Raw genomic sequence first — 18,115 nt, forward strand, 5'->3', positions numbered from 1 at the left:
GGTGCAGGTTCCGGAGGAACAGAATTTTGAAGTTGAAATCCTGTTCCATTCCTGGCTCGTTTCGTGCTCCGAAGTAGGCCTGTCTGAGCCTGTTGTAGTAAGCCTGTGTGGTTTCCTGTCAAGTCAAGTCACCTTTATTTATGTAGCGCTTTTAACAATACAGATTGTGACAAAGCAACTGAACAGCATTAATTAGGAAAATAGTGTCAATAATGCAAAGTGACAATAGTAAACACTCATTTTTCAGTTAAAGACAGTTCATCATTGAATTCAGTGATGTCAACATCCAGCTCAGTTTAAATAATATCTTTGCAATCATGTCAACGATATCGCTGGAAATGAAGTGTCCCCAACTAAGCAAGCCAGAGGCGACAGCGGCAAGGAACCAAAACTCCATCGGTGACAGAATGGAGAAAAAACCTTGGGAGAAACCAGGCTCAGTCGGGGGGCCAGTTCTCCTCTGACCAGACGAACCAGCAGAACGGAAAAATCAATATAAGACGTAATAAAACAGACGATGAATAATATTAACAGCAATTATTATATGATGCAATCAAACTTATAGCAAAATGTGGTAGTTCTGTATGTTGTTTCAGGGTTGGCATCATCTGAGGTCCTCTGAGGGGTTGCATCATCTCTTCTCAGGTGTTCTGGATCCAGACTGAAGCTTGTGTGAATCCTAGTTACCACGGGATGTTAATCCCGTGGCAAAAGACAGAGAAACAAATACAAACATAATTAGCGTAGCTGCTGTTCCAACCAAGCAAAAATGATTTGTTTAACCCAAACTAATGAATAATAATGTGCATTTGATTAGATATAACTGCAGTAAAAGATTATGACTGCAGTAAAAGATTATGAGATGCATTATTTGAATGCTTGGCCAAAGAGATGTGTCTTTAATCTAGATTTAAACGGAGAGAGTGTGTCTGAACCCCGAACGTTATCAGGAAGGCTATTCCAGAGTTTGGGAGCCAAATGTGAAAAAGCTCTACCTCCTTTAGTGGACTTTGCTATCCTAGGTACTACCAAAAGTCCAGAATTTTGTGACCTTAGGGAGCGTGATGGATTGTAGCGTGGTAGAAGACTAGTTAGGTACGCAGGAGCTAACCCATTAAGGGCCTTATAGGCAAGTAATAATATTTTGTAACTGATACGGAACTTAACAGGTAGCCAGTGCAGAGACTGTAAAATTGGGGTAATATGATCATATTTTCTTGACCTGGTAAGGACTCTAGCCGCTGCATTTTCGACTCCCTGTAGCTTGTTTATTGAAGATGCAGGACAACCACCTAGCAGTGCATTACAATTAGGGTTGGGTATCGTTCACATTTTAACTGGTACGGTATCGGTACCTGAATTTCAGTGCCGGTACCCAATGGTACCTTTTTTCGGAACTTTACGCTCTGTGTAATTACAAAAACGTTTATTTCAGTGAAAAAATAAGTCCAAAAGTCTCAATTTCAACATTTTGATCAATAGAGCCCTACAAAGTTTCTTTCTTTTTTTCCAGAAATTCTTGTTTTCATTTTTCTGAAAATCAAATGAAGGCATTAAACATTTATTTTAAATCAAATGAAAATGAAACTATTATATTTAACTGTATTATAACTGTATTAACTTCAAAATGTCATATATTTATTTTACATGTTAAACTGTACTTTTATTTTGACAGGTTGCCGTGAAGTTTCTGTGCGTATACAGTATGATGATGCTAGTTTTCTCAAATGAAATGGCAAAATTCTCGCGAAGTGACTCACAGCAGCTCTGGAGATTAAGTTTTTGTGTTTATGCCGTCATATAGTGAGACACAGAGGCCGAAAATCACTGCGAGCGTCACACGTGCTTCAGTATTTGTGTAGTAAACAAAACTGCATTTCCGCCATTCATACATACAGAGGCAAGCGGAACATGCAGGATTCATATTTAAACCGTCTTTTTGCATTTTAATATTCACAGACACTAATTCATTTCGCGATTTGAATTAAGTGGCAGTGGCTGCTTTTGATTTATTCGTCCAAAATTGACGAATTCCGTGGCATTTCGCAGTAAATTAGGTTTTTATGAATGGACTCCGCAATCCCGTCCGCGTTTTCGCAGAAACCATATGGCCCTAGAAATGTAACCACATTTCAGAACATTTCGACTTGCCCTGTGTATTGTTTGAACGAGTTGCAGGGGTGACATACCCAGATACGTTCTCCGGTACTGGAATTTCACACCGATTGATTTAACGTGACTCGGTACTCGGCAGTACCCATAAAAGTACAGAGTTCGGTACCCAACCCTAATTACAATAGTCAACTAAACCATGAACTAGCTTTTCTGCATCAGAAACAGGTAACATGTTTCGTAGCTTAGCAATGTTTCTAAGATGGAAGAATGCTGTTTTTGTAACATGGGAAATATGATTTTCAAAAGACAAGTTGCTGTCTAATATAGCCTTTCACCCAGACTTTTTGACTGTAGAGGAAGTAACAGTACATCCGTCTAATTGCAAATTGTAATCCAAGAGATTCTGTGTAGTGTGTACTGCTTTTTGGTCCAATAAGTAATATCTCTGTCTTATCCGAATTTAATAGGAGAAAATTATTGGTCATCCAATCTTTTACATTTTTAATACACTTAGCTTAGATCATTTAGAAGTTTCATCTGGTCTTGTTGAGATATATATACTTGACTACCATCAGCATAACAATGGAAACTAATTCCGTATTTTCTACTAATATTACCAAGGGGCAACATGTATATTGAAAATAGCAGATGACCAAGGACAGATCCTTGTGGCACTCCATACTTTACTGGTGATAATTGAGATAACTCTCCGTTTAAATAAATAAAGTGGTAGCGATCGGACAGGTAGGATCTAAACCATCTTAAAGCCTGCCCTTGAATACCTGTATTGTTTTGTAATCGCGACATAATTGTAAAGACTGTACCCATTCACTGCAAAGGATCCATTAGTGAGCAAGTGGTTTTGCTGCTTGTATTGAGCAATGCTCTTGAGCTTTCTGAATCTAATAAACATTGATAACATGTATGCATCAATGCAAGTCTGTACTATGTGGGATGTGCAAAGGATAGATTAATACATTCGCTAAATTTAGACTGTGATAGCACATCTTTGTTTCACGCTGGTGTGCTTGTGTGCATCCCAACACGTACTTTAAGAATGCAAGTATACATTTGACTAGAAATCCCTGTCTGCAAGTGATTGGTATCTAATGCTGAGAAATATGATTAATTATTTACTACATTTATTTACTTGAAATAAATGCAATAGAATGATCTAAATTCAATGATTTAGATTTATTATGGAGATGTTTAAAGACATTTTTGTAAAATTGTGCACAACTCTCCTGTATAATAAGGGCTGGTCTCATGTAGATAACCAGAACTGACAAATTGCCCTTTGCGTTGGAGGTATTTTCCTTAAAATTAGTAGCATGTGTAGCAGATTTGCATAGAATGCTTTTTGGATGGTGTAGGTGAAAAGGTGGAGTGTGTAATTTGTTCAGTGTTAAATTATTTGATCTTATTCCAGTTTAATGTGCGGAAACAGCTCTGTAATTTTCATGGAAGTCATCTGGAGGTTGACTTCCAAAGAGTGTTAAACCTGTGGCTCTAATGTCAGTATTTTGTCTCAACCAATGCCATGGATTTTTTTTTGATTCCCTGTTTTCTGTACAGTTATTTGCGGAGAAGTTTAATGCTATTATTTCATGTATTTATTTTTACTATTATGATTTTTCTGTTATAATCTAATCTAAAACACTGCCACTAAACGGCAGATAAAAACTCATTTTTGTTGCTTTGCATGTGTGAATAAATATAAGTCTTCACTGAAGCTTATTGACAAATTAAGTGTGCCACTTGGTCCAGTTTTACAGCTAGTCCCAGAATTACCAAGTAAAAAGAGTATTTGCATTTTTATATTCCCAACAAACCTGTCTAACCATTCCTACAGCAATCACAAGAGCCGTTTTATATGTTTGTAATGATGTCACTGTGTCATTATAATAATTACACTAATAGTTCAGGGGAAAAAACATGTAATTATAAAATAGACGTATAAATAGAATAAAAAATATAATTTTTTTTTTTTTTTGGGACATATTGCATTGAAGCACATTATAATGACAGTCTTGATTCTTACAAATCCAGTCATTTGTAAGGGACTCGGCTGATTTCATATTAAGCACAACAATGGTGCTCATTTTCTCTTCTATCTTTTTCAGTAGAAGAAGGCATGAAGCAAACATCATAGTCAAGAAGTCATGGCTGATAAAAGAAAACTTCAAGGTATGATAACAGGGGCATTGTTTTCTGGGCCATATCTGTTTAATGCATGATATCTCAATGCAGCTTATTTTGAGGAGAATGCTACGTGAGTAGCTTAAATTATTTAGCATTATCTGCATCAAAGCACGTGTGCGTGTGTGTCTCTGAGAATATGGCCTGGTCTCACCTCATCCCATCATGTACCTAAGGTTTGCTTCTCTCTCCTCAGGGGAAATAGACAGATGTTTGAAAAAAGTTGCAGAAGGGGTAGAGCAGTTTGAGGACATTTGGAAAAAGGTAAGGAATGCACTTTGTGTAAAGCTCAATACATCATGTTAATTATAATTAGGTGTAATTTATCAAGAATAGTGTTTTACAGTGTCATGCCAAATTCAAAAGAAAAAATGCTGAAAAATTAGAGTATGATGATTATCACAAAAATATTAAGCAGCACAACTGATTTCAACATTGATAACAATAGGAAAATGTTTCTTGAGCACTAAATCAGCATATCAGAATGATTTCTGAAGGTGTGACAATGAAGACTGGAGTAATGGCTGCTGAAAATTCAGCTTTGCATCACAGGAATAACTTAATTTGTGAAATAGAAAACAGTTATTTTAAGTTTTAATCATATTTTACATTAGCACTGTTTTACTCTGTTTTTGATCAAAGAAATACAGCCTTGATGAGCATAAGAGAGTTTCTTTGAAAACATTAAAATACAAGCCCAAACTTTTGAACACTAGTGTGAAATTGTCAAATAGCAAATATACAGTAATAATGCTATGCTTGCATTAAAAATGACTCCATGTGGCCACCTTTTAACTTTTGCAGAGTGTGACAAAGCAAAAAGCTAAATCACACACCAAAGCAGATTTGCAAACTAATACACACCCACAACAACAACCCTGCTCAGCAGTTACATTAAACCACAACACAAATGTGTGAGTCCCTCTCCCATGATGAGCAAATGTAGTCAATGAAGACAAAATAAGAAATGTTTTAATGTAAACTTCTTTTAAGCAAGTCTGCCTAATTTATTGTACATCTTTCTCATTTATATTTGATCTGCTTATGGATGTGATTGTATGTATCTTTTTCTTGTGGTAAATGTGGGCAGTAGTTCACAGTTCTGTGTGTGTGTGTTCAGAGACACCTCTGGTGTGATTTCAAAAAAATAAAAAATAACCGCCTTGATGTCTTTTCACCATACACTGTAGTGTACTTATGGGTAAAATCCACAGTCCTCAACACTGTAGTTGAGTAGACACAGGAAAATGCAGCATGTGCACAATAGATCTTCTCCATGGATCAATGTTGAAAACCGTTTTGCTGCTTAATATTTTTGAGTGAGCAGAAAGTCCAAAAGAACATCATTTATTTTAAATAGAAATAACAAGATAAAAGCCTTTCCTCTCACACATCAATTTAATGCATCCATGCGGAGTAAAATTATCATTTTCTTTTTAAATCTTACTGACCTCAGACTTGATCAGTAGTTCTGAACAGTGGTATTTAAAAAAAACACATTTGACAAAAAACATTTTATATATGCCATATATTTGAACATGTTACCCATGAATTATGTGATTTGTTTTTTCCAGCTCTATAATGCAGCCAACGCCAACCAAAAAGAGAAATATGAATCTGACCTCAAGAAAGAGATAAAAAAACTACAGGTGAGAATTTTCTGTTGATCACAAACTGAATGCGCTGTAGGTGAACCAACTTTTTCTTTTATTTATAAGACATTGGCCTTTTCACTGTTCAAGGTGTGTTTTTTATTGGTAACTATGAGGACAAGCGCTACCCACGCCGAGGGTCATGTGTGCGCGTGTCCACTGTGCTTGGCGGCACAGGATGAGTTGGGCACGCTTGATTTCAGGCGTCCAGCTCAATTTTCTTTCATTCTTTGTTTCTACTTGCTCTTTCTGTTTCTGTCTGCATTGGTCCTGCAGCGTCTTCGTGACCAGATTAAGACATGGGTCGCCTCCAGTGAGATCAAAGACAAAAGACAGCTAGTAGAGAATCGCAAAATCATTGAGACGGTGAGCAGATGTCTGTTTTAATCGAACAAAAATACCGGAGACTAATGAATAATGCAGAATTTAATATGCTTTAAATTATCTTAAATATTTTTTTTAGATGAAGTACATTAGTAATGTTTTCAGTAAGGTGAGACCTTTGAAATGTGAAATTTGAGAACTTTTAGCAATTTTGGGGGGAAATATGCATAGGTCCCTGTAAGATTAAGATAATGTAATAATCATTAAACATTTAGTAAATAAACATTAAATCTAATGCAAAAAAAATTTCCCCATAGCAAATGGAGCGATTTAAGATTGTGGAACGGGAGACCAAAACAAAAGCGTACTCTAAAGAAGGACTCGGCCTCGCTCAGAAAGTCGATCCTGCACAGAAAGAGAAAGAAGAGATCGGCCAGTGGCTAGCGGTAAGAACGCAAGCATGAAGCACTCTGGTTAACTTCATAATGGAGAAAAGTATATTTGGATTTATATTTGGATTAATGCACACTGATAAATCAAGAAATGTGCATTAATAAAGGAAAGTAGGATTCGTTTTGGCTTCATGTTGATTTGACCGAAAAGGAGTTGTCTTAATTCAATATGATAAAACATTAGGCTCATTTTAGGTGCCAAAAGCCTTGTTTTTAATGTAGATGATTGTAGGCGGCTACTGTCAGGGGAGGAGTGAAAAAAGAGCAGCTGAATTCCCACTTCTTATAGTGGTCCAGGAATCCAAGCAAAGGAAATATCATGATCGCATTCTTTGTTGCCAGTGAAGTGGATGCATTTGACATTGCTTTTAGATGAAGATTGATACCATGAACAAGTAATCCAATGTATCTGTTATTTAATTATGCTACAATCTGCATCTTTTCTGTTAATTTCTAGTTTAATAAGACATTATTACAGCAATATGTTAAAAGTAAGTTCTGAACTATAACACTACATTTTGGTGAAATTGACTTGAACTTGAATCTGTTGCGAAAACTGAAATCAGCCTCGAGTAAAATTCCAAATTGCATGGATTTCTGTTGAAATTACTCTATTTTGCCCCTGAGAATTTGTCAGCCAGTGGTGAATGTGGGCGCACCAAGTCGTTTTCCATCATTCTTTTAGTTCGCACAGTCCTTTTTGGCGAAAGACACACTCATCTTAACTGTTGCTCTCTTCGCACAATTTTCTGATGTCGTCTACTTCTGCTTTGTACCTTGGTTCTCCTAGAACACGATAGACACATTAAACATGCAAGTGGACCAGTTTGAGAGCGAGGTTGAATCGCTTTCTGTGCAGACCAAGAAGAAGAAAGGAGACAAAGAGGTCAGTTACATTTACTCCGCCATTCTTTGTTCTCATCCTTTTCATCTTTTACAATGCAACTGTTTGATGTGGGATAGTCTAGCCTAATAGTTAAAGATCTGGGTTGGAAACTAAGTGGTTGGTTCAAACGCAGCACTTGGTGATTCATGAATGAGTCCTTTTGTCCCCTTAACCGAGGCACTTATGGGGTGATTGGCCCTTTATAAAAGTATAAGATAAGTGACAAATGTATTAGTGATTATTGATGCTAAGCACACATTTTTGGTCATATTTTAATTCTTAAAAAGAAAGTAATAAAATCTGATGGTATCAGTTGGTAATACTGTGGTACTGAATGATGTTCATATTCATCTACCATAGTATTTACCATGTACTGTGTTGTTTACCACAGAAAATTATGGGATAACCATAAAAAAAGTTTTACCAAAAAATCGTGTTTGTGTTCCCTGTCAGCTCTTTCGCTAGTTCTGTTAAAATGACTGCTCATTCACATTGGTAGGTCATTAGTAAATATTTTTCTCATGCTGTGCCCTCAGAAACAGGATCGGGTCGAGGAACTGAAACGAATGATCGAGAGGCACCGGTTTCACATCCGCATGCTGGAAACCATCCTTAGAATGCTGGACAATGACTCGATACAGGTGGATGCCGTCCGCAAGATTAAAGATGACGTCGAGTACTACCTTGATTCCTCTCAAGATCCTGACTTTGAGGAGAATGAGTTTCTCTATGATGACATTGATTTAGAGGACATACGTAAGTATTTAGTGCACATATCAGAATTCTGTTGTGTTTTGTTCTTAATCATAACATTTTCCCCCCTGTTTTTTTGTAGCCCAGCCAGTAGTTGCCACATCTCCAACAGGTCACACAGAGGATGAGATCTTCCAGCACTCCAGTTCCACACCGACCTCCACAACGTCGTCATCTCCCATACCTCCCTCTCCAGCTACTTTCACTACGGTGAGCATCTCCTCCTCGGCGACAGACCTAAAGTTTAATCCGCATCAGCTTGGGATATCATATCGATTATCTGTTAAATAATTTAATTTAATTTGTTAAATGTAATTTTTAATTATTTTGATAATCGATTACTCTAACGATTATTAGAACGGTTAATCAACTAATCATCGATTATTTCACTGATTAATAAGTAGACTTTGATTGATTATTCAGCTTTTGCAGTTAGTTAAAATACTGAGCTATATATATTCTAACAAATAAATAAAGGTAAGCACTTCAGCTTTTGAAAGTCATATTATGTAATTGCAATTATACAATTAATTTATACAAATAAATATATTTGGCGCACAAATGAGATGACAGAGAATCTCTCTCATTCACCATTTAATTAGCTAAATGAAAAAGTAACTGCATGGCATCATTCTGCCTGACATCTCCTTTCATATGAATAATAATTACTAAGACTTAACTTTTTTTGCTTATTTTTATTTTAAAGATTAAATTGACTTGAAAATATTATTAAATATATAAATAATTTTCAAACTCATTTATTAATTGTTAATTTGTTAATTGTATTTTTTTTTCTTGGTGTGTTTATTTATTTTTAGCAGTTATTTGCCATATATATATATATATATATATATATATATATATATATATATATATATATGGCTGCAACAAATTATTATTTTGATAATCGATTACTCTAACGATTATTAGAACGGTTAATCAACTAATCATCGATTATTTCACTGATTAATAAGTAGACTTTGATTGATTATTCAGCTTTTGCAGTTAGTTAAAATACTGAGCTATATATATTCTAACAAATAAATAAAGGTAAGCACTTCAGCTTTTGAAAGTCATATTATGTAATTACAATTATACAATTAATTTATACAAATCAATATATTTGGCACACAAAATGAGATGACAGAGAAACTCTCATTCACCATTTAATTAGCTATATGAAAAAGTAACTGAATGACATCATTCTGCCTAACATCTCCTTTTGTAAATCATATGAATAAGAAACAAAGTAAAGGTAAGTGATAAGACGCTTTATTTTTGGATAAACTATTTTATGTTGGATAAACAGCATAATCTCTCTTAAAATACAGTATAGGTTTATGATAATCAAAAAAGTCCTGAGCTAGATCAAGCTTTGATCTCTGCAAACCAAACTATAACTTTAATTAAATCATATTTTTTCCCCACTAATAAAAGATTTTATCATTAGCTAGCTCCACACTGGAGAGCTGCTTTATAACAGAAAATCAGGTTGTAATTCTAACTGAAAGTGACACTGACTCTGGTTTTTCATGTTTAATATTGTGTAAAGCTGCTTGATTTAAGGCTATCTATTGCATAAAGTACTATATAAATAAACGTGACGTGACTGGACTTTACTGGAGTACCGAACTGCAGCGCTTGTGCAACATCCACATCACTGTAATCAGATGCGTTCTTAACTGCTGCTCTCTCACCGCTGTCAGTTTTTGTTGTTTATTTCATTATTTAGAGGAAAGCGCGCAGCATATATTCATATATATCAGCATATATTCATCCAAACGTCGCTCAGAAGCTTCAGGTTTGGCTGTGTTTGTGCTCAATGCACTGAAGCGATGTCTTCTCTTGAATTGCATCAGGAGAGCTGAATTTACAGTCTTGCACTACAAATTATCATGAAAATCTATCTTGAATCTCACCATATTTCCTGAAAATAAGGGACATTAGATAAATGGGACCCTGATTTGTTCATGAACTGTGATATTTCAAAAAAAAAAAATTTGCTAAAACACTTCTTAGATTTTCAGTGTGAATGATGTGGATGGTTATGATTATGGTTTATTAAAATGCAATTCAGTAATTAGTTTTGGTTTGCTTTTGTTTTATGTCATGTTCTCTTCATTTCTGCTGATGAGAATTCGGAAGATGATAAGAAAAGAGGTTGTTCAACAGACAGTGAAATCAGCCAGGTGAGAAAAGAAACCCCATGTCACTTATATTATAGTCCTTTTGAACTGACACCGAGCTCAAAAAATCCCGTCGTTTTGTCGCAGTCACCTACCAAGAATGGAAATCCATCTTCATCTCTATCCTCCTCTTCCTCATCGTCATCCTCATCCTCGGGAGTCTCTTCAAACTCTTTGATCTCCATGGCGACTGTCGCCAGCAGCATAAGTTTGTCATCAGGGAGCAGCAGCCTCTTAGGCAACATGGTTGGCCCCCTCCAGAACTCTGGCAGCTATAGTTCAGCAACCCAGCAACAAACACAGCAATCCCAACAGCAGCACCTGCCCAAAAACTCAGTCTCCTCTCTCTCCAATGCCAACTCGGTCTCCTCCAGCAACAGTATCTTACTTCCAACATCCACCTCCACGTCGTCGCCCAACACCAGCACACCGGGCCCACTGACACCCAGCTCGCAGAGCCAACCTCCATTGGGAATGGGCCTTTCCTCCAGTCTGGGCCTTGGGAAGGGGACGTCTGTGACTAGTGGCACAAACCAGATGCCCGGTCTGGTTCTTTCAGGGATGCCGGCATCCTTAAACAGCATGACTGGGTTTTTGAGCGGATCCACCCCGGCGCCTTATGCACAAGCGGCCGCCACAGGTTGCATGGGCAGCGGGCTGTCAGCATCAATTGGAATGAATATTAGCAGTACAAACTCCAGTGGAGTCGTAACCTCAGTGGGGACTAACGGAAGTCTAGGCTCCACAAGCCTCTTGGGCTCAGGGCCTGGTGTTCTGGGTCTTGGGTCCACACAGTCCACTGTGGAGCCCTTACCTTTGGTGGCTCCCATCTCTGTGGGAGGCGCACTGACCTCAGGGAGCAACGTGGGAGTTATCGGAAGCAACGGAGGAACCTCTGGGACAGGAAACGCAGCGGGAAGTGCTGTGCTACCACGGCCACCTAGTGGGCCGAAACAAAACGGCGGTACAAGTGAGTGCAGAATAGCTGTCTAATCCGGAAAATAATTAATAAACGGGGTTTCTGCAGGTCTTAAAAATATAAATTTGCCCATACACAAATTAAGAAAAAAAAAAGGTCTTAAATGTAAGCAGAAAGTCTAAAATTCATAAAGGCATGGCATTGATCAGTACTTTTTTGTCTTGTTTTCCAGTACAGGTATCTCAACATCCTTAAATCAAGATACATTTACGTTTGTTTAAAACAAGAACAAATATTTTCCAATGGAGTATGAAAAATGTTAAAAAGGTCTTTAAAAGTTTCAGATGTTTTCCATTTTATTCTAATCAGAAACACAAAATGTATTAAAAAAATAATGGAAATCTGTTAAAAGTGTTTCTAATACAACTCAATATGTTCTCTAAATGTAATTGTCTATAGAAGACATAATGAGTTTTAATGTATTCCTTAAATTTTCTTTACTTAAAAAGGCTTTTTTAAAAAGTCTTACATTTCTTATAAAACCTGTATAAACCCTGAATAAATTTGTTCTAAAACATTATAAGACACTGAAATTTCATTTGTTCACATTTTGACTTAAATATTCCCGCATCTTCCAGGTTATAGTGCTGTGGTAGCAGACAGCACGTCAGACTCCGCCCTCAACTGTGCCATCCAATCACAGAATAGCCAATCCTCATCCTTAAATTCCTCAACAAATCAGCCGTGAGTACTGCTATGCCCTGGCAACCATCTTCAACAACCTAACACTGACTACGTTTACATGGACATCAGTAATCTAATTATTTACCTTATTCTAAATAAGCCAATATTATGATTATGGTGTTTACACGAGTTGCTTTTAGCATATTCCTTTCATGTTCCTGTTTTGCATATTATAGTACATAGTTCGATTAATAGCAAACGTCATTACGTCACCACGCGACGCCATCCGAAGTCCCCAACGGAATTTCACGTATAAACATATAGTTTGTCTTCGTGATGATGCCATGTACAGTTTTGGGTGTTTCATTTTTAATTTTATGAAAGCTTCAAGTGCAGTTAATTATTTGTACGTGCATTCAGACGATGGCGGTGTTGAAGCTCTTTTATTTGCCGTCAGAGGTTGACCACTGCCGTGTGTGGATCCTGTCGCAAAATGCGGCGAAAAGTCCTACACAACGGTAATAATGTGATTAAGGTGTGTACATGTCTTTACTGCACTTCAGTAATGCGACTAAAATAGGAATACTCCACGTCTTAATTCGATTAGTGTTTACTTCGATTATGACTTCATCAAAAATCTCTGTTTACATGGTAGATTCTTAATCAGAGTATTGTCTTAATCGTATTAAAATCAAGAGTATTGTTGTCCATGTAAACGTACTGAATGTGAAAAGTTTTTGTGAGGTTTAAAAGACAATAATATTTAGTAGTACTAGTAATATTGTTGATTAAACTGCACTGCCACTGCTGAATGAGAACCACATTTGAACTGAATTGAGCTGGATAATGATGTTTTGCCTTCTATACAGCCGTTTGTTGCTGAAATGTTGTTTAATAACTGATGAATTTTGCGATATTGGCACTGTCATTGAACTGTTATTTAGGCAACATTGAACTAAATTGAGCTGAATGATTACATTGAACTTACAGAGCTGCTTTATATCTAAATTAAATTTGTTTCATAATTAAACTTTGCAACATTGACACTCTTATTGAACTGAACTGAATCAACATTAAATTAAGCTGAGCTAGAGCTGCCTTACAGCTGAAATTGAGTTTGTTTCATAATTGAATTTCACAACATTAACACTTATTTTCCTGTTTATTAATGTGAAGCTGCTTTGAAAAGATCTGTATTGTATAAAGTACTTTCCTGGGAAAAAACATCTGAATTCCAAATGTATGTTATTCCTCATTAAACTGATTTTCTAAATGCTCTTCTCCCTCCTGTCAAAACAGTAAGGACAGTGGGTCCAGCCTTCTGGGGTTGATGACACTGCCGCCCAGCTCGCCCTCACCGTCATACAGTGAGAGTAAAGCAGGCGGTGGCAGCCTGCTGAACGGCCCGCACTCATACACACAGGCTGCCGACACCATCAAGGTCAGTTACGCAATGTTTGCACATTCGCACTCAGCACATTGTGTGTCATTACATCACACTTCACCTGTTTGATGAGTGGGTGCGCGTCTCAAGGCGAAGTCCACATTCCTGTTGCCCAATAGTTCCCTGCAAATTGGATTTCATTGTGTGATTGGCCAAACTGAGATTAGACAGGAACGGGCAGAGAAATTAACACATTAATTATTGCACACCACCTTAATGCTACATGAATTTAGATTAAATAAATGTGGTGAAAAAGCATCAAGAGCCTGGGTTGTTAGTTGTATAAAGACTGATATGCTATTGTTCAAACGTTTGGGGGTTTTGAAAGAAACAAATACTTTTATTTAGTGAGGCTGCATTATATTGAATTATATTGATGGCTATTAAAAGTGACAGTAAAGATTATACAATTTCTAAATCAAATAAATGCTGTTCTTTTGGAGAAAAAAAATCATCATATAGAATGTGTGTGTGTGTAAAATACATGAATGTGTTCTATAAATGTATATATGGAAGCTATTGTTTTCATATAAAATAAGTTGCATATATATATATATATCAAAATATCTCTTACATTCTAAATTCTATACATATCCCCTGCTCAGTGTGCATAGGGAGCAGTGATCTGTATATGCCCGTGTGTTATTAATTTTATGATTTGCCTCTGTTGTCACTATAAAGCTGCCTTGTTTCTATGCATAATCGTTTCTTGGAAGCGATTATGCATAGGAACTGTTCATCATCCCTAATTATTTGCCCATGGCACTGTTTTAAGAACATGCTAGAGCACTAGAGTCAGCTTTTAATTGACCATTGTTTCAAAGTGTGGTCTTTTTTTTCCCACTCTCTCCAGCATCAGGAGCCTCCAAGCTCTTTAAAGTCGATGGCAGAGAGGGTTGCCCAGGGCTCAGGGTTAGAAGGAGAGCTGTCTGCACTACATATCTCAAGTGGTAAGTATCAACAAGTACTCATTACTCTCAGCTTATCTTGCACTATTTTCTATGTTGTTTGGCTCCATTCTCTCCTTCGTCCTCTTCTAGATATATTTCCCAGCTCCACGGCCCCTTCAGGTACTCCTGCAGCACCTCAGTCTGCTCTGTCAGAGGTGAGCATCCCCCCATCGTTGGGCGTGTGTCCACTGGGCCCCGTCCCCCACTCCAAAGAGCAACTCTACCAGCAAGCCATGCAGGAGTCCGCCTGGATGCACATGCCTCACCCGTCCGACTCGGAGAGGATCAGGTGAGCACACACACAAACACATTTCCTTAGCGTTCACTGATTCTGACAGGTGACTAGTCACATGCTTCCAAGTCTGGGAGAATCCTGGAAACTTGCTTTACAATGTGACCATGTTTTGCATTAGTTTGTCATCATTTTTTTATCCGTTTTATTCTAAAGTATAATGCAATGTTAATGTTTTGGGGCATTGCAGAATGAGGAGTATTTGCATTGTTTTTGTGTACTTTTCCAAATGCTAAATATTTGGCACTTAGTGAGCCATAGTAATCAAAATTAAATAAGTAAATCAATAATAATATTTCAATCTACCAATTTATTTGATAATATTCTATGGAAACATTATTGCACAAACATTTCATAATATCTGCTCTCATAAAACAGGCACTGGAATGAATGAATGAGTGAGTGAATTAATTAAATTTCAAAAATTAATTTAAAAATGTATCAATTCATATAAAATTTGTTTCCACCTGTCACTTCAATGGCTCATTCAATAATTTAATTGTTTAAACATTTTATTAATTTATCAAAGTGTACTGATTGGTCCATTTACTCATTTTTATTATTTTTATTTGAATAGTTTTTTTTGCATGTATGTATTTATTTTAAAGGTATGTATTTATGTATTTAGAGGTACATAAAATTTATTTTTTTATTTATTTATTAAAATCTAATAAATTAATTAAATGTATCTATTTTTGAATTACCTAATTTTGAATTATTTGGTACTCTATATTAAATCCACACAAAAATACTATCTCGCCCTAACCTATTTCAGATTATCAGGGTCATTTGGCTTGTTTTGAATGTATTCTCATCAATAATATTTTTATTGTTTACTCTCTTTTGGACACACAGGCAGTACCTGATGAGGAACCCCTGCCCAACACTGCCTTTTCACCAGCAGGTGCCACCTCCTCACTCCGACACTGTGGAGTTCTACCAGAGACTGTCTACAGAGACCCTCTTCTTCATCTTTTACTACTTAGAGGTAGGTGTTTGTGTGTGTGTGTGTGTGTGTGTGTGCACGTCTTTACAGTTAACACCCCCAGTGGAGCCTCAGTAATTGCAAACAGGTTGTTTTGTCCTTCAGTAAGCACATATGGCTTGCATTTAATTGATAGTTAGTGGTAATATTGATCTTAGAGTGTGATTTCAGGATTACGGTCAGATTACAGCCTGTTTTTATTGGCATATTTCCTGTGAATGACAAATTGTTGCTTTACACTCCCTAGGGTACAAAAGCGCAGTATCTAGCAGCCAAGGCCTTGAAAAAACAATCATGGAGGTTCCACACCAAGTACATGATGTGGTTCCAGAGGCACGAGGAGCCCAAGACCATCACTGATGAGTTTGAGCAAGTGAGTCACACTATAACAAGAGCCGCTGCTCGGAACTCTATGGCCCATCATATTTTGGCCAAGAAAATGCGCCATATGTTGAGTGTGCCACTACAGTTTATTTTGTTTTTATGAAATTTAATTAAAGGCATGCTGAATTAATTAATGAAAAGTGACAGCAAATACTTTTTCATTGTTAAACTAAATGCTGTTCTTTTGAACTTTCTATTCAAAGAATTTTGAAATGAGTGTATCATGGTTTCCACAAAAATAATGAGCAGAACAACTGTTTTCAGTCTTGATATTTCTGAAGGATCATGTGACACTGAATATTGAAGTAATGGGTGCTGAAAAATCAGTTTTGCCATCACTGCAATAAATTATATTGGAAAATATATTAAAATAGACAATAATTATTCTAATGGCAATAATATTTCACTGTGTTTTTGATCAAATAAATGCAGCCTTGGTGGGCATAAGAGTTAAAAAACTTTTCAAACCCATTAAAAATCTAACTTATCCCAAACTTTTAATCAGAAGTGTATGTGTCAATAAAACTTAATAATTACTAACTTAATTATGCTGTTTTTCTACAGGGGACATATATTTACTTTGACTATGAGAAATGGGGCCAGAGAAAAAAGGAAGGATTCACATTTGAGTACAGGTACCTTGAAGACCGGGACCTCCAGTGACGGATGGTCAACTAGAATGGAGGACTACTGTCGACATTCCGGACTGAATCAACACACACATGTACACTCTCTTTCATTCATCAGGGAGGAGACCCAGATGCACGTGTGAGGCTGTTTTATGTCTCTCTGGTGCATAGTGCATCTGGAGCCCCTCCCACTCTTTACAATTCTCCCCGCCCACCAGCCACTCCCTTCGTGACTCCGCCCTCTCATTCAGACTTAACCCCAGTAAATCACCCTTTTCTGAGAACTTTATGGAGCATTTTTGTGCCAATAAAGAAGTTGAGTGTCATCAAATAAAACATTCACCCTGTCAGCAAGATTACAAATACAAATCAGTGTGGATGAATTATTTTGCCTATAGTTTGGCTATAATATTGATAACTTAAAGCCAACTAATACAGATTCTCTGCGCCACAGTTGTGTTATTCCGAAAATTATTCGTTTAAAGTAAACATAAGCAATACATTCATATGCACAATAATTTTCTTGCATATACCTGTCCACCAAAGCTGCTGTTTTCTCTTACCAAGCGTGTGTTTTGGCTTGTTACACCCTTGTCTTGTTAGCTCTGATCAAAGCACAGGTCTTAATACAGATTAGCTTGCAAGTACGTGTTCCAAATTCTAATATTGATATTCGTAATCGTGCTATCACTGTGGCACCAAGTAATTGCACCAGTTCAAGCACACTATTTTTGTTTATAGACAACAAACAACAGGAGACCAAGTACACGTCACTCAGCTTGTGACTCTCATCAAAAGAAACGTTTTTTAGACTCAGAAAGGGAATTAATTCATGTTTATTTAGTAGAGTAAATGCACATCTCCAACTGTAATTTTTGAAAAGCGACAGGCTTCAGTAGACTTGCATGTCTTACAGATTTCATTTCAAAGTAGCACTCATAAATTTTCCAGGATTCTGTTGCCCTTATTTGTTTGTGCTGTATAGATGAACATCCACCAAAATAATTTTAATAAGAAGAAAATGCTGTAGAGGTGAATAAAGTCAGTCATTTTGACATTTCTTTACAATTCAGCAAGAATGGGGCGTTAAATATCCAATCTTACGAAATGCCCATGCACACAATCTTGTTTTTATCTTAACCTTTATCTTTCCCGATGAGCGTGTGGAAGAGAGCTGAAATGTGAATTATATATATATTTTTTTCCTAACTGGAAAAGTGTTGTTCAGAACATTTGTTCTCCTCCTGTTGACCCCCCCCCC

At 36.7% G+C, this 18,115-nt stretch overlaps 1 protein-coding gene across 1 annotated transcript in view; it reads left to right on the forward strand.

Moving 5' to 3' along the window:
* cnot3b (CCR4-NOT transcription complex, subunit 3b) overlaps positions 1 to 18,115 on the forward strand; it is a 21,092-nt gene extending 2,977 nt beyond the window's left edge. The window contains exons 2-18 of the mRNA XM_016277795.1: positions 4,239 to 4,302; positions 4,511 to 4,578; positions 5,889 to 5,963; positions 6,243 to 6,332; positions 6,608 to 6,736; positions 7,533 to 7,628; positions 8,165 to 8,384; positions 8,464 to 8,591; positions 10,517 to 10,570; positions 10,655 to 11,537; positions 12,125 to 12,230; positions 13,470 to 13,611; positions 14,468 to 14,564; positions 14,655 to 14,853; positions 15,712 to 15,844; positions 16,089 to 16,214; positions 16,790 to 18,115. Coding sequence (XP_016133281.1) covers positions 4,278 to 4,302; positions 4,511 to 4,578; positions 5,889 to 5,963; positions 6,243 to 6,332; positions 6,608 to 6,736; positions 7,533 to 7,628; positions 8,165 to 8,384; positions 8,464 to 8,591; positions 10,517 to 10,570; positions 10,655 to 11,537; positions 12,125 to 12,230; positions 13,470 to 13,611; positions 14,468 to 14,564; positions 14,655 to 14,853; positions 15,712 to 15,844; positions 16,089 to 16,214; positions 16,790 to 16,888 — 2,670 coding nt within the window. The 5' untranslated portion in view covers positions 4,239 to 4,277 and the 3' untranslated portion in view covers positions 16,889 to 18,115. The remainder of the gene's footprint in view (positions 1 to 4,238; positions 4,303 to 4,510; positions 4,579 to 5,888; positions 5,964 to 6,242; positions 6,333 to 6,607; positions 6,737 to 7,532; positions 7,629 to 8,164; positions 8,385 to 8,463; positions 8,592 to 10,516; positions 10,571 to 10,654; positions 11,538 to 12,124; positions 12,231 to 13,469; positions 13,612 to 14,467; positions 14,565 to 14,654; positions 14,854 to 15,711; positions 15,845 to 16,088; positions 16,215 to 16,789) is intronic.

Source organism: Sinocyclocheilus grahami, unplaced genomic scaffold (assembly GCF_001515645.1).
Source record: "Sinocyclocheilus grahami isolate Dianchi unplaced genomic scaffold, SAMN03320097.WGS_v1.1 scaffold116.1, whole genome shotgun sequence".
Lineage (NCBI taxonomy): Eukaryota > Metazoa > Chordata > Actinopteri > Cypriniformes > Cyprinidae > Sinocyclocheilus > Sinocyclocheilus grahami.